Source organism: Anomaloglossus baeobatrachus, chromosome 4, assembly GCF_048569485.1.
Source record: "Anomaloglossus baeobatrachus isolate aAnoBae1 chromosome 4, aAnoBae1.hap1, whole genome shotgun sequence".
Classification (NCBI taxonomy): Eukaryota; Metazoa; Chordata; class Amphibia; order Anura; family Aromobatidae; genus Anomaloglossus; species Anomaloglossus baeobatrachus.
The window spans coordinates 58,073,747-58,101,669 of NC_134356.1; the positions used below are offsets into that span (position 1 = coordinate 58,073,747).

Consider the following 27,923-nt stretch of genomic DNA (forward strand, 5'->3'; position numbering starts at 1 on the left):
CAGCTTTGGTAGCAACCATTACGACATGGACTCTGCTGCTGTGGACCCGAGAAGAGTGAGTGCAGATTCATTGCACCCACACTTCTCACATGAAGGGTCCGCACTCCTAGAAAATGGGGGATACGTTCCCTGAGTGTCTCCCCCCCATATTCTAGACGGTCCAGAGTCGTCGTGGGACCCCTTTATTTTTTTTCTTACAATAAATTGGTGAAAGAAGAAATGTTTTGGGGACTGTTTTTTCAAATAAATTTCTTTTTGTCGATTTTTTTTTTTTTTTTTTTTTTTTTGTTAGTACTGACAGTTTATGATGTTGGGTATCTAATAGACGCCATGACATCACAAACTGCTGGGCTTGATCTCAGGTGACTTTACAGCTAGTATCAACCCGATTTATTACCCCGTTTGCCACTGCACCAGGGCACGGGATGAGCTGGGGTGAAGCGCCAGGATTAGCGCATCTAGTGGATGCGCCACGTCTGGGGTGCCTGCGGCCTGCTATTTTTGGCTGTGGAAGCCCAATAACTATGGACCTTCCCACCCTGAGAATACCAGACCACAGCTGTCTGCTTTACCTTGGCTGGTGATCCAATTTGGGAGGACCCTACTTTTATTGTGTAATTATTAAAATTTATAAAATAATTATAAAAAAGAGCCTGAGGGGACCTCCACATTGGATCCCCAACCACGGTAAAGCTGCCAGCTGTGGTTTTCAGGCTACAGCCGTCTGCTTTACCCTAGCTGGCTATCAAAAATGGGGGGACCCAACGTCATTTTTTTTAACTATTTTTTAAATAGAAAAAATTAATGGGCTTCCCTGTATTTTGATTGACAACCAAGATAACAGCAGGCAGATGGGGGTGGCAACCCATAGCTGTCTGCTTTATCTGCGCTGAGAATCAAAAATACCGCGGAGCGCTACGTCATTTTTTTAAAGATTTATTTTTACAGCACTGTGATGTCCAGCAATCAAAATACAGGGAAGCCCATTTTATTTTTATTTATTTAAATAAATAATTTAAAAAAATATATATGGGCTCCCGCTGCATTTTTTGTATTGCTAGCTAAGGGTAATCCAAGCAGCTACTGGCTGCTAACCCCCACTGCTTGGTGTTACCTTCACTGGCAATGGAAAATCCAAGGAAGCATTTTTTATTTTTTTTGCCAAAAAACTACAAAAAAAGGACGTGAGCTTCGCCATATTTTTGTATGCTAGCCAGGTATAGCAGGCAGGTGCTGGAAGAGTTGGATACAGCGCCAGAAGATGGCGCTTCTATGAAAATGCCATTTTCTGAGGCGGCTGCAGACTGCAATTCTCAGCAGTGGGTCCCAGAAAGCTCAGGCCAACCTGTGCTGCGGATTCCAATCCCCAGCTGCCTAGTTGTACCTGGCTGGACACAAAAATGGGGCGAAGCCTACGTCATTGGTTTTCTAATTATTTCATGAAATTCATGAAATAATAAAAAAAGGGCTTCCCTTTATTTTTGGTTCCCAGCCGGGTACAAATAGGCAACTGGGGGTTGGGGGCAGCCGTACCTGCCTGCTGTACCCGGCTAGCATACAAAAATATGGCGAAGCCCACATAATCTTTTCAGGGGGCAAAAAACTTCTGCATACAGTCCTGGATGGAGTATGCTGAGCCTTGTAGTTCTGCAGCTGCTGTCTGTCTGTATGGAGAAGAGCAGACAGCAGCTGCAGAACTACAAGGCTCAGCATACTCCATCCAGGACTGTATGCAGAAGTTTTTTGCCCACCAAAAAAATGACGTGGGCTTCGCCATATTTTTGTATGCTAGCCAGGTACAGCAGGCAGCCACGGGCTGCCTCCAACCCCCAGTTGCCTATTTGTACCCGGCTGGGAACCAAAAATATAGGGAAGCCCGTTTTTTTAATTATTTCACTTATTTCATGAAATAATTTAAAAAAAAACGACGTAAGCTTCGCCCCATTTTTGTGTCCAGCCGGGTACAACTAGGCAGCTGGGGATTGGAATCCGCAGCACAGGTTAGCCCGAGGTTTCTGGGCGCCTCTGCTGCGAATTGCAGTCCGCAGCCGTCCCAGAAAATGGCGCTTTCATAGAAGCGCCATCATCTGGCGCTGTATCCAACTCTTCCAACAGCCCTGGAGCCGGGTGGCTTGTTGGGTAATCATGAGTTAATACTGGCTTTGTTTTACTAGCCAGTATTAAGCCAGAGATTCTTAATGTCAGGCACGTTTGACCCGGCCATTAAGAATCTCCAATAAAGGGTTAAAAAAAAAGACACCACACAGAGAAAAAATACTTTAATAGAAATAAATACACAGACACATTAGAGACTCCATCTTTATTACCCCCTGTCAGCCCAATAAATCCCCAATAAACCAGCGCTGATAAGAGGTTTTTAATAGAGGGTTAAATTATAAGCAGCAATTTCAGCGTTCCAAGTGCCTTTAAATGAATTTGAAGAAACTGCACTTCAGGATTGTAGTGAGGATTGTAGTGAGGATGAGGTGCCCCAGCCCATTACTTGATGGGCTGGGGCACCTCATCCTCACTACAATCCTCACTAGTGTAGTAGTAGTGACGATTGTAGTGAGGATGAGGTGCACCAGCCCATCATGGGCTGGGGCATCTCATCCTCACTACAATCCTCACTACAATCGGGAAGCAGCGTGCAGCCTTCACTCCGTGAGTGATCAGTGCTGCTAGCGGTAACAGCGGTAACGCTGACAGACGCGTTACCATAGCAACGGTGCTCCCGGAGCCGCGGTTAGCGGTGGCGTCACCGCTAACTGCGTTGCTATGGCAATGGTGATCTCCGTTAATGACCGGCTGTGTCAGCCGGTCCCTAACGGAACGGGGAGTCGACTGTGTGCTAGAGCATATCGCCGGTACACGGCGATACACAAATGTGCACCGTGTACCGGAGAGATGCACTCGCAGGTCCTACATGACGTGTCATAGTCATGTGACCAGTCTGTAGCCAATGAGATAATAGCCACGTGACTGGTCACATGGCTATTTTGACATCACGATAGGTCCTGCTTCTCTGCTGGCAGTGGCGGTCACCGGGAGGATTCAGCGATCATCGGATGGAATAGCGGCAGGAGACAGAGTGCAGGAGGGATCGCGGGGACCGGTAAGTGTTATGGCAATGTTTATTAACTGTTTGTGTACATTTATCATGCATTTTTATGTGTTTGTGATTGCCTCCCATTATAGCCTATTGGTTCGAGTTCAGTTCGTCGAACGTTCGACGAACCGAACTCGAACGGGACCCCCGTTCGGCGAACCGACCTCGAGCCGAACTGCGACCGGTTCGCTCATCTCTAATGCTGAGCCTTGTAGTTCTGCAGCTGATGTCTACTCTCCTGCATACAATTAACATTTTGAATAAGGAAATGACATCAGACCTTTTTTTTTTTTTTCATCAACAATCTTTAATGGCATTGTGCACTGATTAAAAACGCAGTGAGCAAAAACGCAGCAAAAAAAGGCACCAAATCGCGGCAAAAACGTGACATGCAGCACCGCAGGTGACAGAGCAGAGCAAGTTGGTGACATGCTCTGCTCTGACACATAGTGTGCTGCATGTCACTGTATCCACTCTGGGACTTGTTGTGCAGGTTACCGGATGATACATGTCACTAACTGCCCCACTCTGTGATTTCTGCTGCATAGTACCAACTGTATACACTCTCACCTGCACAACAAGTCCCATAGTGGAGACAGTTAGTGACATGTAGCATCCGGTCACCTGCACAACAAGTGCCAGAGTGGAGAAAGATAGTGACATGCAGCACACTATGTGTCAAAGCAGAGCATGTCACTGTCTCCACTCCGCTGACCTCACAGCCCGTACACGCTGCGATGGATGCAGGGGGACACAGAACAAGTAATCGGCCAACACTGGAGTCATCTGATTACTTGGGATGAATTGAGCAGTAAAATGCTCTGGTGCTCAATGGGCGAAGCCCATGCCGATTTTTTTTTTAAAAAAAATTCATTAAAAATAAAAAAACAAAAAAATCACATTGTTTGTGGGCTCCCGCTGCATTTTCTATTGCTAAGGGTAACCAAAGCAGCTACTGGCTGCTAGCCCCCGCTGCTTGGTGTTACTTTCACTGGCAATAGAAATGCAGGGAAGCATTTTTTTTTTATAAAGGTTTTTCCCTGAAAACGTTTTTAAGAAAATGACGTGGGCTTCGCCATATTTTTGTATGCTAGCCAGGTACAGCAGGCAGCTACGGGCTGCCCCCAACCCCCAGCTGCCTAGTTGTACCCGGCTGGGAACCAAAAATATAGAGAAGCCCTTTTTTTTCATGAATTTCATGAAATAATTAAAAAAAAAAAAAAAAATGATGTGGGCTTCACCAAATTTTTGAGTCCAGCCAGGTACAACTAGGCAGCTGGGGATTGGAATCCACAGTGCAGGGTGCCCAAACTTTCTGGGCCCCCCACTGCGAATTGCAGTCCACAGCTGCTCCAGAAAATGGCGCTTTCATAGAAGTGCCTTCTTCAGGCGCTGTATCCAACTCTTCCAGTGGCCCTGGTGGCAGGTGGCACGCTGGGTAATAATGGGTTAATACCAGCTATGTTTTACCAGCTGGTATAAAGCCCGAGATTCTTAATGTCAGGCCAAGTTTAACCTGGCCATTAAGAATCTCCAACAAAGGGTTTTAAAAAAAAAAAAAGACATCACACAGAGAAAAATACTTTATTAGAAATAAATACAGAGACACAGTAGGGACTCCATGTTTATTACTCCCTCTCACCCCTCCACGATGGAGAGATTTCTGTACTGACCATGCCAGGAGAGAGCGAGGAAAAGAGAGCGAGCGGGGGGGGGGAAGAGAGCAAGCAGGGGGGAGAAGAGAGGGGGGGAGAGAAGAGAGAGAGGGGGGGAGAAGAGAGAGAGGGGGGGAGAAGAGAGAGAGGGGGTGAGAAGAGAGAGAGGGGGGGTGAGAAGAGAGAGAGGGGGGTGAGAAGAGAGAGAGGGGGGTGAGAAGAGAGAGAGGGGGGTGAGAATAGAGAGAGGGGTGGAGAAGAGAGAGAGGGGGGTGAGAAGAGCGAGGGGGGGAGAAGAGAGCGAGGGGGGGAGAAGAGAGAGGGGGGAGAAGAGAGCGAGGGGGGAGAAGAGAGCAAGGGGGGGAGAAGAGAGCGAGGGGGGGGGAGAAGAGAGCGAGGGGGGGGAGAAGAGAGCGAGGGGGGAGAAGAGAGAGAGGGGGGGAGAAGAGAGAGAGAGGGGGGAGAAGAGAGAGAGAGGGGGGAGAAGAGAGCGAGGGGGGGAGAAGAGAGCGAGGGGGGGAGAAGAGAGCGAGGGGGGGAGAAGAGAGAGAGGCGGGGGAGAAGAGAGTGGGGAAAGAAGAGGGGGGGCAGAGGTGCTCTGTCACCAACTGTCTCCACTCTGTGACTTGTGGTGCAGGTGACAGAGTGCAGACAGTTGGTCCCATGCAGCAGGACAGGTGGCAGAGCACAGCGGTGACATGCCTGTCAGTGTCTTGCTGCTGGGAGGAGCACACGATCACGCTGCCCGACACCGGCCGCTCTCCTGACATCGCAGCAGAGCGGGCGGCGTGGACAGTGTGATCACATACTTACGTGCAGGGGGGGATTCAGCTGAAGAACCCCCCCCCCTGTACTGCACACTGGCGCCCCGTGCCTCACCATCTGCAGGACGCTCAGCCGGCTCCACACTGACGTCCTCCGGATCCTCCCCTCGATGCTGAGCTGTGACGTGCGGTAGTCACCGCCCACAGCCCTGTCACTCAATCTGAGTGGCGCCGGCATCCTGTGACGTACCCGTCTTGTTTGAGAGCCCGGAAATGCCGGGACGTCAGAGGATGCCGGCGGCCACAGCTCCAGGGGGGTCATGTGACAGGCACTGAGCGTGCAGCATAGCGCCGCTCAGTGCCAGAAATGGAAATACATGCCAATGGAGAAAATACCTAGAATTGTAAGTAGAACTTCGACAGAAAATAAAAAAAATGGGTGAACCACCCCTTTAAGTAGTTTTATAGAATTACATAGCCAGTTAGGAGTCCAATGTAAGGGAAGTAATGGGCCTATCAAACAGTGGTGGGTACTCCTGCCCTCCATTCGCTGATTGACAGCTTTCTTCCTATAATTTTACATAGGCAAAATATTCCTGTCATTAAAATAGAGGGAGAAAGGAAACTACCAACTCCTCAGTGAGCCAGATTTCTGTCCTCACAACCCTCTTAATGCCATGTAAAAATTTAGAATCTTCTAACATCTGAGCATAGAAACTTCTAAGGAAAATCGGGGATAATCACCGCGCTTATCACCATTAATTCCAATGGATATTTTTCAGGTCATTTATTGAAGGAGTACAAAACAAGACTACATGTTTCAGGGGTCTCTTCCCCCTTCCTCAGGACAAGTAGATAATGACACCGGAGATCTTCTGTGTCATTATCTACATGTCCTGAGGAAGGGGGCAGATACCCCTGAAACGCGTAGTCTTGTTTTGTACTCCTTCAATAAATGACCTGAAAAATATCCATTGGATTTAATGGTGATAAGCGCGGTGATTATCCCCGATTTTCCTTAGGAGTATCTATTCCTATTTGCCGGGTCCGCAGCTGTCTTCATCAGCCTCCATGCTTCATCAGGTGTTGTGACTGTCTCACAACATCTATAGATGAGTGCACCCTATAATCCGCCTACTGTTGTTTATCGGTTAAAACACTATGCGCCTGTCTTTCTCCCACTACTCCTTAAACATCTGAGCATAGACACTGAAATGTAAGTCTGTTTTCACATGTTCCCGACGCGTTTTTACCACATTTCCCACATTTTTTAAATAAAGCAAAAAACTAATCAGCGTAGGAGATACATTTTTGTTGGAATCTGACCACTAGGACCCGCACCGATTGGCAGAACATGATACTTTTATCCCAGTTAGAATGGCGTAACAGTGTACATGCACAACTGCTACTCCATTTATTCCCTATAGGGTTATCATCTTCAACTTTTCCTGGTAGTCCCATAGAGAATATATGGAGTGGAGGTCAAGTATCAAACCTGTCTCTACGTTTTGTAATTGGGCTAAGAGTTAACCGACACTGATAAAATTTTCCCAATCTTGTGATTTGTGCTGATCCTTTCGATCGGACATCCAATGATCAGCAAGTTATCACCTAATTGTGCATAGAAGATAGTTTGCTTTCAATGGCCAACTTTTTTGAAGAGGTTGTCCACTACTTTGACATAATGGCCTATCCCTAGGCCATCCGCCTCCTATTGATTAGAATGGGAGGCAGATGTCCAGTACCCGGCCGCAGCTATCAGAAGATGGAGCAGCTCCGGAACTGAGCATTTCCAGCCACCTGCTGCCGCTGCCGGGACCGAGGTCGGCTGATCGGTGGGGGTGCGGGGTGTCTGTTCTTAGTCAATCAGACATTGATGACCTATTCTAGGGAAGGGATATCAATATCAAAATAGTGGACAACCTCTTTAAAAAAGTTGTCAAGTGAAAGCAAACTATATTCTCTGCACAATTAGGTAATAACTTGCTGATCATTGGGTGTCCGATCAAAAGGATTCACACCAATCAGAAGATTGGGAAGATTTAGCAGTGTCAGCATTGACTGTCGGAGAACAACTGATCGGTGGTAGTGCTTGGTGTTGGACCCTGGACAATCCGACATTGATGATCTATCCTAAGGGTAGGCCATCAGTGTCAAAGTAGTGGACAACCCCTTTAAGTCCTTACTTTGCTTGCTTTTTTTTTACTATGATTTTTATCCACCTTTACCATGGACCCAAGAAGGAGCCATCATTCAGATTTTGCTATGTGACTGTCTTCTATTTTTGCCGCCAACCACCAAGTCCAGACTGTTTTTTGTTTGTAATTTTTGATAATAAATGCATTCCACTTTATTTATTTGGTTTGTGATTATGACACAGAGAGGCACTTCTATTGTTTACAGTTGACCACAAACTCCATAAACTGCTTCCGTTCTTAATGTCCTTTGTTATTACAGCTCATTTAATGGCACAATCATCATTTTAAGGCTCCCGGTTAAAACAACAGAAAAATGTTTCTCAAAGAGACAGATTTTAGCGACTCATTTTTCATGTGTATTTTTGTTTGACTCTCCCGGGATTACGCTCCCTCTTGGTTTCATATGGAAAGATCTGCTTTCTGTCATTAGCTGTTTACAGTCTCTGGAGACCTTAAAGCCCAGTGGTACGTGGACAATGTTACTTGTACGGAGGGGGAGACTGGAAAAAAAATGATGGTAATCAGCCCCTACAAATAAATTCCATGTCATGAGAGACTGGAGACCTCAAGCACGGGATGTTGCAATTACAGGATGATCCAGCCAAAAAAATCTGTTTGGATTTAAGTAGATAAAAGGGTCTCAAACCACATGGTGCTGCGGTGGGGGGCACTGACCCAGTGAAGAGAGCGGAAAACTGCTGGGAAGAAAACAGTGAACGATGACAAATAGTGAAAGACCTTGTAAATACATGTTACTGAATGAAGGAAACTGTAGACTAAATATTCATGGCGGTCTGGAGATTTAGTTATCAGTCTTGTTTCCGGACTGTCCAAAGATATGATTCAGAAAATGTTCATCTTCTAACTTGACAAAAGAAAATCTGTTAGAGGTTGTCCACTACTTTCACCTTGATAGCCTATCCTTAAGGTACCATCACACTAAGCAATGCTCCAGCGATCCCACCAGAAACCTGACCTGGCAGGGATCGCGGGAGCGTCGCTACACGGGTTGCTGGTGAGCTGTCAAACAGGTAGATCTCACCAGCAACCAGTGACCAGCCCCCAGCCAGCAGTGACGCGTGGAAGTGGTGCTGCGCTTGGTAACTAAGGTAAATATCGGGTAACCAACCTGATATTTACCTTGGTTACCAGCGCACACCGCTTAGCGCTTGCTCCCTGCACTCCTAGCCAGAGTACACATCGGGTTAATTACCCGATGTGTAGTCTGGCTATGTGTGCAGGGAGCAGGGAACCTGCACTGACAGCGTGAGAGCAGCGGACGCTGGTAACGAAGGTAAATATCGGGTAACCAAGGAAAGGACTTCTTGGTTACCCGATATTTACATTGGTTACCAGCGTCAGCAGAAGCCGGCTCCCTGTTTACTGCACATTCAGTTGTTGCTCTCTCTTTGTCACACACAGCGATGTGTGCTTCACAGCGGGAGAGCAACAACTAAAAAATGGTCCAGGGCATTCAGCAACAACCAGCAACCTCACAGCAGGGGCCAGGTTGTTGCTGGATATCACACACAGCAACATCGGTAGCAAGATCGCTGCTAAGTCACAAAAGTCGTGCCTCAGCAGCGATGTTGCTAGCGATGTTGCTTAGTGAGACGTGGCCTTTACGATAGGCTATCAATGTCTGATCAGCCAACACCCCGCACCCCTGCCGATTGGCTGCTCTCTGCCCCGGCGGCGGCAGCAGTCAGCTGGCAATGCTCCGTTCCGGAGCTTCTCAGTCTTCTGATAGTGGCCATGGCCGGGTACTGCACATCCGCCTACCATTCAGATCAATAGGAGGCAGATGTGCAGTACCCAGCCGCGGCCACTATCAGCAGACAGAGCAGCTCCGGAAATGAGCATTTCCGACTGCCTGCTACCACCATCGAGACCAGGAACAGCTGATCGGCAGAGTTGCAGAGTATTGGACCCTGGCCGATCAGACGTTGATGACCTATCCTAAGGATAGGCTATCAATATAAAAGTAGTGAACACCCTCTTTGAAGAACAGTAAGACTATGTTAGCACTGAGTGTTTTGAGGCGTATACATCAATGAGATTTTCAACCTGAAATAGCTTCAAGAAATGTTTCTTTTGTGAGAAATTTGTCGTTGCTTGAAAAGGTTTTTGACCATCAGAAAATGATTTATTGATTAAATCAGGTCTTAAAGTTTATTGGGCTGTCCGAGACTTTAACATTGGTGTCCTATATTCAGGATAGGTCATCTATGTAAGTTCGGTGGGGTGAGACACCCGGCACCCCCACCTATCAGCTGTTTTCTGTGCCGGCCACAACTACTCTGTTGCAGAACCGCACAGCACAACTCCGCCAACTGTATAGTGGCCGTGGCCAGGTACAGCATATCCACCCCTATTTCATAGAATCATAAAATGGTAGAGTTGGAAGGGACCTCAAGGTCCATCGGGTCAAACCCCTGAATCAATTAGGGACAAATGTGTTGAACCTAGCCATGGCCACTATTCAATGGAGGCAGCTGTGCAGCTCTACAACTGAGTAGTTTGGGCCGCAGCGGCATTGGGAACAGCTGTTCGGCAGGAGTGCCAGGTGTCGCACGACCACCAATCACACATTGATGACCAATCCTAAAGATAGGTCATCAATTTTAAAGTTTTGGACAACCCCTTTAACTGAATCTTTTAAAAAAAATATGGCTTTATTTTACATATCACAATTTGTATTAAAAAAAAATAGAAATGTTGCTATTTCACACTGAACACTGGGTCTTTTTTAGACTCTAATTTCCTGTTGTTTCAGGAAACAACACATGTACATAGCCACGATAATCACATTTTGTCTCTGTTTTCTATGTAAATATGTAAAAAGAGTGTGAAAAGATCATTGTGAATGAAGACAAGAGCAGATTGAGCTGTGACATCAGCTGCGATTGTTGAATTTGGTGCTATCAGGAAAACTGTAAATCCATCTTGAAAGGACAGGGGGTATGAGTCTAAAATATTCCCGGTGGTCAGTGTAAAAATTTGCAAGGTTACTAATTTAGTTGAGATTTTTAAATAAAGATCGTCATAATAAAAAAAAACAGAAAAGTTCCTTTTTTTTTGTTGTTTTTACAAAACATGTAACAGAAAAGAATTTTGGTTGGACAGTGCCTTGAGTGGATTCTATCAGGATCCACTTAAGAAAGGTGAAATTAACTTTTCTTTCCAACACTCATTTTTTTTTAAATTCCATAAATGAATACTAAAGTAGATTTCACATACAAATAAATAGTTTTATATGCGTTTTTTTTAAGTCCTTGTTTTATAGGAGGATTTTAGGATCCTCTTCAAAAACTTACCCAAAAAAATTAGTGTGATTACTGATCAACCAATTATATTGCCTCCCTTTTTTTTTGTACAGAAGTTGGTGTCATGGTTTCACTCAATACTCATTTTATCCATAGTCACAATGGGGACGAGCCTTCAAGTGGCCCTGAAAAAAAAGCACTTGGTAAAGAAAAAATGTGCTAAACTCTTTGAATGAATAAAGTTGTCCGTTGGAACCTACCCTGTAATTGGTGTTTAGTTTTTTTAACCTCTTTAGGATGCAGATATTTGGGCCTAAAACTATTAGCCTTTTATTTTTTACCATATGAGGGATTGGTAACAGTGGTAATTTCCTTCTATGACTAAATCACTGACTGGGTGGATCAGGGAAATGCAGTAGATATAGTATATCTTGACTTCAGCAAAGCATTTGACAAAGTATCTCATACAATCCTTATTGAAAAAATGACCAAGTGTGGAATGGACAAGACAACTGTTAGATGGATTTGTAACTGGCTTAGTGATCAGAGTCAAAGAGTGGTCATAAATGGCTGCACATCCAGTTGGAAGACTGTCTCAAGTGGGGTACCACAGGGCTCTGTCCTGGGCCCCGTGTTGTTCAACATCATTATCAATGATTTAGATGAAGGTATTAAAGGTAAACTGATTAAATTTGCTGATGACACAAAGCTAGGAGGAATAGCTAATACTAGAGGATTCAACATGATCTAAACAAGCTGGAACAGTGGGCAGTAACTAATAGAATGTTTTTTAACAGGGAGAAATGCAAAATCATACATCTTGGCAAGAATAATGAAAACAGCATATACAGCATGGGAGGAATAGAGCTATCAAACAGCATGTGTGAAAAAGACTTAGGTATACTAATAGATCACAGATTGAACATGAGTCAACAGTGTGATGCAGCAGCAAAAAAGCAAAACACCATTCTAGGATGTATTAACAGAAGCATACAGTCTTGATCACGTGAAGTCATTATCCCCCTTTACTCCTTTTTGGTCAGACCTCATCTGGAATATTGTGTCCAGTTCTGGGCACCACATTTTAAAAAAGGCATCAACAAACTGGAGCAAGTTCACAGAAGAGTGACCAGAATGGGGACTGGTCTGCAAACCATGTCCTATGAGGAACGGTTCCAGGATTTAGGATTGTTTAGCTTGCAAAAGAGAAGACCGAGAGGAGACTTAATAGCTGTCTACAAATATCTTAGACCCGCAACACACATCCGTTTAATTTGTACGTGTGCGGTACGTATTTGCACGTACCGGAGACACGTACACACGGAGACTCATGTTATTCAATGGTAGATGGCACACACACGTAAAATCACACGGAACGTGTGTCCGTGTGGTAAGTACGTGTGTGCGCTTTTCTACCCGGATGACATGGCCGTTTTTGGCCGGCAGCACGCAGGCACGGACCCGCTTTAGTCTATGGGTCCGTGCCTGCACGGACCGCACACGGAGTATCTCCGTGTTCAGCGCGTTTCATGCGTGTGCGTTTTTACACTAGCGATCTTATTTTTATTTTTTTTTAAATTAAATTCAGTATACTTACCTTTTTTTCTGCTGTTCTCAGTCATACTTACATTGGCGCTCGGTTTTTTTCTTCCCCCGGCTCATACCGCTCCCCGATCACCAGCGCGGCGAGGAACAGCTGTGCAGAGAATACGCGGCAACAATTACTTTGAATATGCCGGCCGCTCATTAATCAATCTCATGTTCCCTGCTTTCCCCACCCACAGACGCCTGTGATTTGTTGCAGTCAGACACGCCCCCCTCGCTGAGTGACAGCTCTCTCACTGCACCCAATCACAGCAGCCGGTGGGCGTGTCTATACTGTGCAGTAAAATAAATAAATAATTAAAAAAACCGGCGTGCGGTCCTCCCAATTTTAATACCAGCCAGATAAAGCCATACGGCTGAAGGCTGGTATTCTCAGGATGGGGAGCCCCACGTTATGGGGAGCCCCCCAGCCTAACAATATCAGTCAGCAGCCGCCCAGAATTGCCGCATACCTTATATGCGACAGTTCTGGGACTGTACCCGGCTCTTCACGATTTGCCCTGGTGTGTTGGCAAATCGGGGTAATAAGGAGTTATTGGCAGCCCATAGCTGCCAATAAGTCCTAGATCAATCATGTCAGGCGTCTCCCCGAGATACCTTCCATGATTAATCTGTAAATTACAGTAAATAAACACACACACCCGAACAATCCTTTATTAGAAAAAAAAACACTAACAAATTGCCTTGTTCACCAATTTAATCAGCCCCAAAAAGCCCTCCATGTCCGGCGTAATCCAGGAGGGTCCAGCGTCGCTTCCAGCTCTGCTGCATGATTGTGACCGGAGCTGCAGAAGACACCACCGCTCCTGTCAGCTCCACGCAGCAAATGAAGGGAATAGCGCGATTGGTGAATCCTTCACAGGTGACCGCTAATCAGTACGCGACACACAGACAGAGCCGCGGCATGATGAAGTTCACCCGAGTTCATTCTCATCACGCAACTCTGTCTGCTGTCAGCCGACATGTATCAACGACATTGTGCAATACACAAACGGACATTCCACACGGACATTCCACGTACACATACACGGGTATTTTACACACAAACACGGACATTTTACACGTACACACACGCCATCACACGGATGCCATACGTACCGGAGAAACGCTCCAAAAAAAACGGAACACTGACCCGAAAAACGGACCGTAAGACACATACTTTTTTTTGCGGAAGGGTGTTTTAGGCCTTAAAGGCTGTCACACTGTAGAGGGATCAGTTTTATTCTCATTTTCATAAGGAAAGACTAGAAGCAATGGGATGAAACTGATGGGGAGGAGACACAGATTAGATATTAGAAAAAACTTTTTGACAGTGAGGGTGATCAACGAGTGGAACAGGCTGCCACGAGAGGTTGTGAGTTCTCCTTCAATGGAAGTCTTAAAAAGAGGTTGGACGGACATCTGTCTGGGATGATTTAGTGAATCCTGCTTTGAGCGGGGGTTGGACTAGATAATCCAGGAGGTCCATTCCATCTCCAATATTCTATGATTCTATGGTGCGGGTCACCACAGTTATGGTTACGGTTGAGCGAGTAGCTATTCATAATCTCTATACTCATAACAAGTACTACTCGCATATTCATTCCGAATAGCGTGTGCAATGCAAGTCAATGGGGAATACTTGCAATGTAATGAGTAACCATAATGCCGTACTATTCATGCAAGGAGTCATTAGTGTGGAATTCGGGTTACTCGTCACTTTGCGAGTTTTCCCCATTGACTTATATTGTACACGCTATTCGGAATGAATACATGAGTATTAGACAGTATTCGTTATGAGTATATCGAGTACGAATAGTTAACTACTCGCTCAACTCTAGTGGCACTAAATTTGCATAGTTTTTTTTATGTTGCTACTTTTGGACAATAAAATCACTTAAAAAAAAGTTTTTGTTTTTTGTTTTGGCATTTGCCGTTACTTGCTTAAGTTGCAAGATCTGAGTTTACTGTGATCTTTGCAGTTTCAGTAAGAGTTTCTCTAGTCTGGGTGGGGGGGACAGATCCTGAACCCTCCCTCCAAAGAAGAATAATGCCCCGAGAAGTAGCGTACATAGCCCAGGAGAGATGGACAAGAGTATAGATAGAATAGAAGGTGTTGGCCTTCCATCGTATCAATACTCTACTCTATGTGTTCGTGCCTTCTGAGCTGCACAATATTCTGGGAGTTTTTGAGTTATCAGTAGGGGTCTTAGACCATGCTCCCCACCGACCTGCTTACAAATAAAAGAAAAGCAAAATATAAAAAATGTTAACAAAAATGTTAGTTTCTCTTTAAGGTTTGTCCAGATTTGGTATGGTCTAGATGTAGAGCTGGCCATACACATTAGATAACTGTTGGCCAATTGTTCGTTAAGCTAACAGCGTCCTTTCCCAGTACTCCCATAATTGTGCGTGCTCCATTTGGCTGGTTCATGTATTATGTATGTGGAAACTAAAAGGATCGGGCAGTGAAACATCAACGGGGCTATAGTCCTTGTTTCCTCCCACCTTATCTGTCAAGGAATAGTCGTGAGATCCGCTTACAAATCATGTATCATGTGGTCGGCCGGTCCCATTGAAATGAGTGGGTTCGACTGACTTTTGTCAAATGTGTATGGGGGCTTTAAAGCACTACTCCAGTGTTTTTGTTTTTCGGCACTGGAGAGATGCTTTTAAAGTCTTTGACCCTATTGTTATACTCATCCTTTGGCATTTCATCCTTTTTTCAGTGTCTCTCTTGTGACTGTAATTTCTGATTGGCTGGAAATCAGACATAACATCACAAGATCCCACAACGAGGCTCTCATACACTTACATTTAGATATGATGTCCAGCACACTCCATGAAACACTGGAGCAACCGGCAGGTCAAAAACTGTAAAATACCAATCAGAACAACGCTTAAAATAGATGAAGAAGCAGGAGGGTGAGTATAAGACCGAGGGCAGGGAACTTAGATTAGAAGCACCACTCCAGTGGTGAAAAACCAACCCAGGAGTGGTGCTTTAGGACTCTTCACATGTAAATCTGGTTCTGATGTCCACCTCCCAGCAGCCATAAGTGTGTACTTCTTCCAAGGTCTTCCATGTTTTCTGAAGCAACAGGACCTAGACCTCCCCAAGGAGGAAAATTCTGGTGTGTTTGCATATCTGACTGCACTCACAAGTAAAAATGCAATCTCTACTTCAGTATTTTCTCTTATTAGTTAAATTATGTAATACTATCCCTATATAAAATACTAGAAACGGTAACAACTTCAAAAATGGGGGTACTGAAAGAAATTTGATCTGGACAATTTTTGACAAAAATATTCTGACGCTCTATTTACAATTTCAGGTTCGGAGACGTGAATTTAAGTGACAAGATCAATTTTCTTTGCGTATATATGCAGCCAAAAATTGACCTTGTAGGAAACAGGGTTAAGAACTGTATAAACAATCTTAGCGGCAGTTAAGACATAGCTATGAGGGGGGAAAAAAGCAGTCACTTCCAAGTAAAAGTTAAAATATAAAATGACACTGCTGTCACAAGAATACGAGCACATTACATAAATTCCATATTTGGTTGTTTTACGAAAGTTTGGTGGCCTGTCTTTCTTATATAAGAGAGGCCACCAAATAAGGGGATATTCATTTTTTGCTAAACTTTCTACCCCTTTTAAGACAACGTGATTTTCAATAAAAAAAAAGTCCTTTATAAAAGAGGAGGCTAGAGGAGAAATGAGAGTTTTTATACCAGGTCAAGTTCTGATTTTATGTCTTCCCCGTAGGAACTGTGTCCATTTTGGTTTGCAGTGTTCATTCCCAAGAAGAGTATTACCTTGTATCATGGCTGACTGTTGGGGACTGCTGTTCTCAAGTTATTGTTTAGATAGGTTGACAATAAATAAGTTTCCAATTGACTTGCCTTTTCTATCTGCTGTTATTCTCCTGCTGTGAGAACATTTGTCTTTTCATGGTGGACAGCTGGTATCCATGGAGTTTGGCCATTATTACCTGTGCAGACCCTAGTCAAGAGTGCAAAGCAGCTACATTCGGGAAAGGGGTTAACTCTTAAGATACCAGCCAGATATCTCATAGAATCATAGAGTGGTAGAGTTGGAAGGAACCTCAAGGGCCATTGGGTCCAATCCCCTGCGAGTGTAGGCTTTCCTAAATCATCCCAGCTATATGTTTATCCAGTTTCCGCTTGAAAATTTCCATTGATGGAGAACTCTCCACCTCCCATGGTAGAATGTTCCACTCCCTGACTGCTCTCACTGTCAGAAAGTTTTTCCTAATGTCTACTCTGAATCTCCTTCCTTTAAGTTTCCTCCCAGTGCTTCTTGTACTTCCTTTAGCTAGTGAGAATAGAGGGGTTCCCTCTGCACTGTGACTACCTTTCAGATATTTTTAGACTGCTATTAAGTCTCCTCTCAGCCTTATGTTTTTGAAACTAAACATCCCTAGTTCTTTTAACCGTTCTTCATATGACATAATTTGTAGACCTTCTACCATCTTGGTTGCTCTTCTCTGGACTTGCTCCAATATATCGATGTCTTTCTTGAATCTCCAGCCCATTGATTTCTATATTAGCGCTCACCTTCCTTCGTCTAAGCTCCTGACAAGCTGCTGTTATCAATTTTGCTCTGATCAATATTAGTAGAATTTATTTTTTTATTACTTTAACAAAAAATTATATTTTGAACTTTCATTGTAGCAACACATCTAGTTGGCACGAGTCTACATAATAATGAAAAAAAATCCCATTACCTACTATAAATATCCACTCTGTAAGGAAGGTGCTCTACTATATTATGGTTCCAAAGAACGAGTGACGTTGGCTATTGATGTTGGATGGTAAATCATTCCTATTCATTCCAAATAGAATCCATGGCATTTAGATTAGGGCATTCTTGATTTGCCAAACAAATGTGTGTCACATTACGATGATCATTCAATGGGCAGAGGCCAAACTAATTTATTTTTCCTCCAGCAAGTATTCTCTTGGCATCTGCCAATCCCATGTATCCATCACACTGATAAGTTGTAAAGTGTTTCCACAGTTCTTTGAACCAACTGTGCTCTTCTTTCATAGCTTTATAGTTTTAAGGTTGAAAAATGACACAGTTGATCTAGGGAAAGGCAAAAACCCCATTATGCGGATGCTAATTGCCACATATTGGGGAAAAATGTCTTCCCGACTCCACACCCGTATGGCAATCAGTCTAGTTTCCTGGATCAAAGACCCATTCAATAATAATTTTCAATATTATTTTTATCGGTCTTACACCATAAAATGACTTGTAAATGCTTAGATCAAGTTTCAGGCTTGTCTGAGGCTAAAAACATAATGGATTATTATTAAAAAAAAATGATCTCCCTATCCCAGCAATTAGACCTCCAGAAACTCCAGGATCTTGGCTTTAGAACCCTGAAAAATAGGATTCTGCAGTCCTGTACAGAATTGAGGAGCACATGCCCCATTCATTGTCTATGAGACTAGCTGAGCGCTGCACTCGGCAGTTCCATAGACAATAAATGGAACAGCTGCTGCAGAGTCCCATTCTTCGTTCTGAAGTCCTGTTCTTATTATCCCTGGGCTCTGACTGCTGGGATAGTGTTACAAGTGTTGTAACGCTGATGGGACCTCGGGGATCTGGTATCAGCAGGTCACAATGTGTTGATCGCAGATCCGCTTTATTGGCCACTTGTCATTTACCACTTGTCGGTTGGAGCATATTTAATTCCTTCCAATACTGAAGGGTTAAGGTCCGTTTCTATCCTGCAGGGATCTAACAAGTCGTGGTAATCTCAGCTGCAGCCACTTTCTTTTGCTATAAGTATCCATTCCTCACTCTTCCTATGATGGCTATAGCTCTTACCTGTGCTGTCCACTATGAAGGATCCAGTCTCTGGAGAAAGCTGTGGTGTCGCTTCTGAGAAGTTCCTGCTGGATTGCTATTTGTGTGCCATTACCCACCTTTTTGTCTTTCCTACCTTGTGTTGTCTTATTGCAGCGGCGAGACTAGTGTATCCCTAACCTTTACTAGTCAGGGTGAGTTCAAAGCCAGCGAGGGCCTAGGCATGTTATCAGCATAAGTGGGGAAGGAGCCATCTAGGAACGTTAGGAAGTTCAGGGATCAACCTCAGGTGGGTGTTATGATGTGACCCTGATACCCTCTCATTAGCGCCAGGGTCTTTTGTTGTATTGTTACCCTGGTGGTCCCTCTGTTTTAAGCTAATCTCTGGATGTCCACAAGACAAGTGTAGTCAAATTGTGACACATAGATAGGCGATAACTTGTTTATTTCGGAATTAATCTTTAACCATGAAGGTCCTAAAGCAAAGTTATTATAAGAAGTGTTCTTTCAAAGAATGTCCATAACCGCACAATGACTGTTGTATGTAAGGATAGGAGATATTGCTATGGTCCTGCCATGGACTTTTCCCTGTTGCAGAGTTTTGTGACATGTTCTGGGTTAGTCTCACTTTGTCTTTTGTGGGACTCTGCAGATTAAATGAATTCCCTTTCATTTGGAGAGAAGAGGGTTAATTCCAGCAGCTCCTGACTCCTGGTCAAGTGTTTTTGATGGAGACTATGCCCAGGTTCTAGAAATACCCTCTACGTCGACCAAAGGGTGCCGGTTATTTTCTATCATTAGGAAGCTTGACCAGGAGATGGAAGGAGCTGTTATTTTCTCTCTCATTTGTTCTGTTGGCTGCAGCATTGGAATTTGCTGCAGCATTTTCAGGTGTGTTTGTTCTGGTTGGAAGTTCCCTAGTCTGTTCATTCCTCCCTTTTATGTTGTCTCCCCTCGTGCACTTTTTGTGGTTTCTTTTGTGTGTGGTTGCTGTGTATATGAGTAGTTGTTGTTGTTGTTTTTGTTGATACCCCTGTCTGTCCATATTCGTTGGGGTGTTGACTCCTGTTCTTGCCCATTCCTTCCGGGTGGTAGGTTGTGGAAGGGGGGGTCATAACAACAGGAATGAGGACAGGAGATAGGGCCTAGGGTGGAGACCTGGACCTCCCTACCATTGGGGGGACTTCCAGGTGTTAGGTTGAGCGTAGGGGCCCCAGCCTTAGGACCAGTATAGGCTTCCCTGGGTTCACCAAAGACACCCGTGACAGGTCCACATCATTTGGAGAGTCTATTTTGTGAGTTTCTGCCACCTACAATTTTGCTGCTTTGCTGTTGTTTTTAAATTTCCACTTCTTCTCAACAGCAACACTTGACCAGGACACTTCTAGCAGGACACAAACTTGGGCTCACTTGGTGGAAGAGTGGCATTCTATTCCATCTATGACCTCTGCACTATGACCAATCCTGTTACCGGTGACTGCATTATTGGGTTCAGTTGTTCAAAACTGGAGGTGGTGTCCACATATGTGTGTATCATCAGAAGTTCAGCTTAGATTTAGATTCACTTGCTCATCTGCAGATAATTACTTTCCAGTTTGCATTTGCACTATTGCCGGAAAGCATGATGTCCTGAATTGGTCAGTGTGTCAACACTCCTCCATTCTCTATCTTCCTCCGCAATCCTAAGCTATTCATTCACTCCAACCCATGACAGTAAATGCAATTTAAAGAGAAGAAAACACTACAATGATGCTAACATTTAAAGGGATTGTTTCTTGAAGATGCCAGTCCATTGATCAGCTGATTGCTGTAGGTCTCGCTTTTCTTATCTAGGTTTTTTTGGCGAGGGAAAGCAATACTACTGTATATGTTCAGACCTGTGGAGAACTACGGTTCATGGCAGCCATTTATATCTGAATTGCCCACCAGGCAATATACAGATGGACTGAGCCGATGTAGCTTTCAAGGGTGAAAACGGAAGAGAAGAACCACCCTGTATGATGTCCATATGCCCCAGTAAAAGTAGTCAATTCTGGTAGGTCTGGTTTCAATAACCTCATCATTAAAGGGTTATTCCCATCTTTAAAAACTATCTCCTTTCTATAAGGTAATTGGCTAATCCTTGGGAGTCTGACTGCTGGAACACTCAATGATCCCATGAACAGGTTTCTATGGAACTGCTAAGAAGAACATTAGTCTCTTACCGAAAGTGTATGAATGGAGTGATGGTGCTTGAGTCTGGGTACTACTCCATTAGAAACCCTGTTCTCAGGATCAATGGAGGTCCCAGTGATTAGAAACCCACCAATCAGTAATATATCACCTATCCAATGGATAGGAGATAACTTCTAAAGATGGGAATAACCCTTTAAAGGGAATCTTTCACTGGGATCAACCCTTCTAAGCCATGATATGGGCATTTAGGAAGCTCAGTAAAATGATACCTTGATGTCTACAATCCGATGTCTTGTTCCAGAGAAATCCTCATTTTTCTTACTATGTAAATGAACTGTTAAGATCTATGTGCCGGACATAGATCTCCCTGAGAATCTGCCTCCAGAGCTTATTTAATATAAAAGGGGGCATTACCAGTGTGAGACATGTAATGACTGACAGATTCTCCTGATCTCTCAAGCTGATGACACTGTTTTTGAAAAAAAAAAAAAAAAGATCTATGTCTGGTCCAGAGATCTTAACAGCTGATTTAAATATTAAGAAAAACATGGATTTCTCTCGAATAAGACATCAGATCGCAGATGTCAAAGTATCATTTTATTCAACTTTCTATAACCTACATGCCCATGTAGATGGCTTAGAAGAATTGATCCTACTGACAGGTCCCCTTTAAGCTATTATTGTAGGTGAAAATTTCACCCAGACAAGACACTTCCTCTAATATAACATGGTGGTCATTCAAGTAAATTTCTGACCATGTGAAATATCGATAGGTGAAGTCTACAAGACCATGAGCTGTTCACCAATCTGGCTCTAGGAGATGGTGTCATAAAGGAAAACCTCATTGTAAATATGCTAGTAATGCCAAAAGTTGACAAGCCATGTTTCATAGATGGGAAATATTGTGCAATAGAAATGACGTCCCCGATCTCTATTGGTGTTCCACACAAGTGTCATAAACAATGTTGGTACAGGTTGTATCCGTCAACTGTAGGCACAAAATAAATGAATCCTCGTCGTGCTTTCCTGGGGTAATGGTATTCCGGTGTTGTCTGTAAATACCTCCTTGGGATCCTTGTTTTTTCCTTTCCTTTAACAACTTGTTCAGTCTTTTCTACTTTTGTTTCATTCCAGTTTCTCAAATATTTGCGCAGACAACGAAAGCGATCATTATGTAGAGAATAAGCAGTTCTGTGCTTGTGATTGTGCAGGGGATTGTGTGGGAAAAGACATTGAAATAGACCATTGTGTTACAGAAACGCTCACAACAGGAATGTATACTGCACAAGGTCTGAAGGGGAAGAAATACGAAGCCAATAAATATATAACGCTATATAACTGGGGAAAACCGCTCCTTATAAGTCCTGGAGACCAAGTCATGGGAGGAACATAGCGGCTATTAGTGATGAAGCCGGTGTTTATACAGTATATATATATATATCTACAGTATCCATCTGTTTTCTGAGTCTCTCCCATACATTTACCATATCTTACTAGCTAGATATTTATCTATTGATGCAGAGAATATGTCTATCCATCTACCTATATATGATATTTATGTATCTTCGTTACATCTATGTATTGATCTTGTATCTATCCTCTATTTTTCTCATATATATCTATTGTCTATTATTTTTAGTTATCATATCTATCTATTCATCTACCATATAGAATATCTGATATCTATCGATAGATCAATTTTCCATATTACCGTATATCTATTTTTCTATCTACCTATTCCCTATCTATCAATCCATCTATATATTTTTCTATCGATCTATATATTTATCTATCTATCATCTATATATTTATCGATCTATATGTTTATCGATCTATCTATATATTTATATATCAAACATTTATATATTTATCCATCTATTTAGCTATCTATATACCGTTATTTATCTATCTAGATATCATCTACATACTGTATTTATCTTTGATCCATCTATCACCCATATATATATATATCTTTTATATGATGGTATTTATCTATCTCTTTATCATCTATAAGTGTATGTGTGTGTATGTATGTATATATGTGTGTGTGTGTGTGTGTGTGTGTGTGTGTGCGTGCATGTATATATATATATATATATATTATATAATGTATACAGTCATATGAAAAAGTTTGGGCACCCCTATTAATGTTAAACCTTTATCTTCATAACAATTTTGTTTTTTGCAACAGCTATTTCAGTTTCATATATCTAATAACTGATGGACTGAGTAATATTTCTGGATCGAAATGAGGTTTATTGTACTAACAGAAAATGTGCAATCCGCATTTAAACAAAATTTTACCGGTGCAGAAGTATGGGAACCCTTATCAATTTCTTAATTTTAACACTCCTAACTACTTTTTACTGACTTACTAAAGCACTAAATTGGTTTTGTAACCTCATTGAGCTTTGAACGTCATAGGCAGGTGTATCCAACCATGAGAAAAGGTATTTAAGGTGGCCACTTGCAAGTTGTTCTATTTGAATCTCCTATGAAGAGTGGCATCATGGGCTCCTCAAAACAACTCTCAAATGATCTGAAAACAAAGATTATTCAACATAGTTGTTCAGGGGAAGGATACAAAAAGTTGACTCAGAGATTTAAACTGTCAGTTTCCACTGTGAGGAACATAATAAGGAAATGGAAGAACACAGGTACAGTTCTTCTTACGCCCAGAAGTGGCAGGCCAAGAAAAATATCAGAAAGGCAGAGAAGAAGAATGGTGAGAACAGTCAAGGACAATCCACAGACCACCTCCAAAGACCTGCAGCATCATTTGGCTGCAGATGGTGTCAATGTGCATCGGTCAACAATACAGCGCACTTTGCACAAGGAGAAGCTGTATGTGAGAGTGATGCGAAAGAAGCCGTTTCTGCAAGCACGCCACAAACAGTCACCTGAGGTATGCAAAAGCACATTTGGACAAGCCAGTTACATTTTTGAAGAAGGTCCTGTGGACTGATGAAACAAAGATTGAGTTGTTTGGTCATACAAAAAGGCATTATGCATGGAGGCAAAAAAACATGGCATTCCAAGAAAAGCACTTGCTACCCACAGTAAAATTTGGTGGAGGTTCCATCATGCTTTGGGGCTGTGTGGCCAATGCCAGCACCACGAATCTTGTTAAAGTTGAGGGTCGCATGGATTCAACTCAGTATCAGCAGATTCTTGACAATAATGTGCAAGAATCCGTGACGAAGTTGAAGTTATGCAGGGAATGGATATTTCAGCAAGACAATGATCCAAAACACCGTTCCAAATCTACTCAGGCATTCATGCCGAGGAACAATTACAATGTTCTGGAATGGCCACCCCAGTCCCCAGACCTGAATATCATTGATAATCTGTGGGATGATTTGAAGCGTGCTGTCCATGCTCGGCGACCATCAAACTTAACTGAACTGGAATTGTTTTGTAAACAGGAATGGTCAAATCTACCTTCATCCAGGATCCAGGAACTCATTAAAAGCTACAGGAAGTGACTAGAGGCTGTTATTTTTGCAAAAGGAGGATCTACAAAATATTAATGTCACTTTTATGTTGAGGTGCCCATACTTTTGCACCGGTCAAATTTTGTTTAAATACGGATTGCACATCTTTATATTTAGCTATAATCTATATATTTATCGTCCCATATAATTGTATTTATCTATGTATCATCTATATATGTGTGTGTATGCATGTATGTATATATATATATATATATATATATATATATATATCTGGCTTTCATCTTTTTACCGGTATTTATCTACCTATCATCTATATAGTTATCTATCATCTATGTACCAGTATTTGTCTACCTATCTCCATTATCTATCTATCTGTCCGCAAATTCTGCCATCACATTATCTTGTACATGTTGTATTCTGGTTTTTGGCACATAAAGATGCAAAATATCATATTACTTAGGGTTCTCAAGGTGTTAACCGACTATGGATGACGTGACTATGAACATGGCGCGAAAGTGACATGAGTGATGGGTCTGAATGTGGGAGCTGTTTATAGTCTTAGGTCTGATGAGGTGGAATTAGATTGGTTACTATAGAGCACCATGGAGGAGACACATAGAAAGCTACAGCCATGGCCCACAGTTGAAGAATTCAGATACATCTCTGTTTCCTCAGGAAATAAAGGAAGGGACCAGAATTGTAGTGATGTGGTAATTATTGCCGCTGATGGATAAATATCCCCGAAAATATATTTACCTGCCAAAAAGTTAAGTTTTGGCAGCTGAATAACGTATGAAGGCATCTGACTGATGGACGTCTAAAGGCCTCGTGCACACCTTGAGTATTTGGTGAGTTTTTTTACCTCCAGTATTTGTAGCCAAAACTAGGAGTGGTGATAAATACAGCAGTGGTGCTCTTGTTTCTATTATACTTTTTCTCAGATTGTTCCACTCCTGATTTTGGCTACAAATTCTGAGGTAAAAAAAAATCACCAAATACTCAACGTGTTTGCGAGGCCTGAGAGAGTAACCATAGGGCAGTACCTGGAGGGCAGAAACCAGACACCATGATGAAGGATGGGCAGAGACCTATTTGGACTGTCTAGAGCCGGGAAGAAGTTGGTCTGCCTTGTATCAAGTGTCTGATACAAAACTTATGTGAATTGAGAGAAGTAGACCTTACTAGCTACAGTATGTAGTGACTTGACAGAAGAAAACAGGCGGTGACACAAGTCATAGGCTCACTGAACATCACCAGGGAAGAGCGGGTCTGTCTGTAAATAAGAAAAAAACGACAGTAGCCTTTTTCAGCAACCTGGTCAGTATTCCGTGGCCTCTGGACAGAAGACCTGCCAACCACTTTTTACTTGCCAGCTTGCCTCTTTTGATTAGCCGGCTTGTCTCAACGTCATTTGTGTATCACGTTGCAACAATGACATCATGCCAGCACAGCTAATCAAAAAAAGGAACCAAGGATTCTGGAAGGTAGGAGGTAGTTCACAGGGCTCCAATCCAAGGCCACAGAATACTGTCCCGGCCCCTGGACTGGGGTCAATTCGCTCATCTCCTGTTTGTTTCAGAATAGTGTATTGATCCTCTTAGGAAATCCAGTAAATAAATTTACACTTGTTTTTAAGAAGCTCCTGTGTCATGTTGGAGTCTTTTTTGGGGACGCATTTACCCTTTGCCCAGGACTCTACCCCAAAATCCTACACCTTTACATATCTATTTATTTATCTATATCTCAATCTATCGTATCCATTTCTTATTAGGCTCTTCCTCTCCATCTAGATATCCATCTTTCTAAACTCAGTCTTTAAAAAAAAATTAGCCTGTACATAAATTGGTATACGAGAAATAGGAGTACCTTCACACTGTGGACATTTCACAGACAAAACTCAAGAAACAAAACACAAAATAAACATATAGCCCATAATAAGTAAGTAAATAGTAGTAGTCATGTAAATAACATAGGCCACTAGGTTAACAGTGTGTGATCAAAAAGTGTAAAAGCCATCACACCACGACAAAGTGTACCAAGTCAGTACGGTCCTCCTACCACAACAAGGTGTACCCAGTCGGGACAGTTCTCCCACCGTGTCAAGGTGTACCCAGTCGGGACAGTCCTCCCACTGCAACAAGGTGTACCCAGTCGGGACAGTTCTCCCACCGTGACAAGGTGTACCCAGTCGGGACAGTCCTCCCACTGCAACAAGGTGTACCCAGTCGGGACAGTTCTCCCACCGTGACAAGGTGTACCCAGTCGGGACAGTCCTCCCACTGCAACAAGGTGTACCCAGTCAGGACAGTTTTCCCACCACGTCAAGGTGTACCCAGTCGGGACAGTCCTCCCACTGTAACAAGGTGTACCCAGTCGGGACAGTTCTCCTACCATGTCAAGGTTTACTAAGTCGGGACAGTCCTCCCACTGCAACAAGGTTTATCCAGTCGAGACGGTCCTCCCACTGCGACAAGGTGTACCTAATTGGGATGATCCTCCCACCATGACAAAGTCTAGCCAGTCGGGATGGTCTTCCCTCCATGACAAAGTGTACCCAGTCAGGGCAGTCTTCCCACCACGACAGGGTCTACACAGTCGGGACAGTTCTTCCACCGCGACAAGGTGTTAACCAGGTGGGACGGTCCTCCCACCGAGACAAGATGGTCCTACTCTAATATTGAAAAAATTATCTTACATCAGTGACATCAATGTGAATAAGAGTCAAGGCCCCAACTGCAGCCACTTGTCCATGGGAAGCTATATAGATGAAAGGCCTAGTTAAGAGAGATACAAATTACGAAAAAATACAGAAAATAAACCTGCAAAATCAGCCAGAGCATAAGCTGGTGTTTGTGCATTTCTTCACAGCTTGAGGGTTACACACTTTTATTGCTTTGTAACCACATCTTATATATTTATTTATTTTTATTTTTTTTCCTCTTCTGCACAGGGCAATACATCTGGAATCTAATCTGAGAACCAAAGATGAGGACTCTACAACTAATTACAGGTATGATTAACAAATATAGTGAAAAGATGCATTGGGAATGGACTAAAACAAACCCTACAGTCTCCAATATTGTGATAATGAATAGTATACTAAAGTTTGGATGGCTGTTTAGATCTAATGTATCATGTGTTGAAAATTTCTGTATCTACCTAATAACCAAGTATATCCGGGCTGAAAGGGAACCTGTCATGTCAAAAAAAACTATTATCCTGCAGATATGGGGTTGATCTGTAGGCTAATAGCATTCTACAGCTGTGCAGCCGCTGCATGGAGAGCCCCGCTGCCAGGAGGAAATGAACTTTATTCTTCCCAGCAGCCTCCAGATTTTAGTCATAGATGTGAAGCAGGCGCCACTACAGTCACTGCTCAGTATACAGTGATGACCCTGTAGTCTAAAATGTGAAAACTGATGGCACTTCCTAAGAGACAAATGTCAGCAGGTGCAAACTGAACCTGAAATACACTTTAACAAATATACAGCTGCACTCTGAGACGCTAAGGTATACAGACATTGAATATAGGAATCTGGACATGCATTACTGCAAAGCAAATACATTTAAAAATTGAGACACTTAGCACATAAAAAGGCCAATTTTATGTGGCCCAGCAGCCAGTGTCAAGGCGTATCTCTTATGCTGGTTTCGTACCTAAATGCCTCTACCTGATCTGAAATGTCTGCTAATAGAAAACTAAAAATCACCTTAAGCTGGTGAGGAATGCTCAGTCAGAAGGTACTATATGACCCTACCATCTAAAATGAGAAAACTGATTGCACTTCCTAACAGACAAATGTGAACAAGGTGCAAACTGAACATGAAATTCACTCTAACAAATATACAGCTGCACTCTGAGATGCTAAGGTGTTC

The 27,923-nt window shown here is 43.1% G+C and overlaps 1 protein-coding gene across 1 annotated transcript in view; it reads left to right on the forward strand.

The window, feature by feature from the left end:
* The window catches only part of PDGFRB (platelet derived growth factor receptor beta), a 228,772-nt gene that overhangs the window by 69,144 nt on the left and 131,705 nt on the right, over positions 1–27,923 (forward strand). The window contains exon 2 of the mRNA XM_075344366.1: positions 26,998–27,057. Within this exon, the coding sequence (XP_075200481.1) occupies positions 27,033–27,057 (25 nt within the window). The 5' untranslated portion in view covers positions 26,998–27,032. The remainder of the gene's footprint in view (positions 1–26,997; positions 27,058–27,923) is intronic.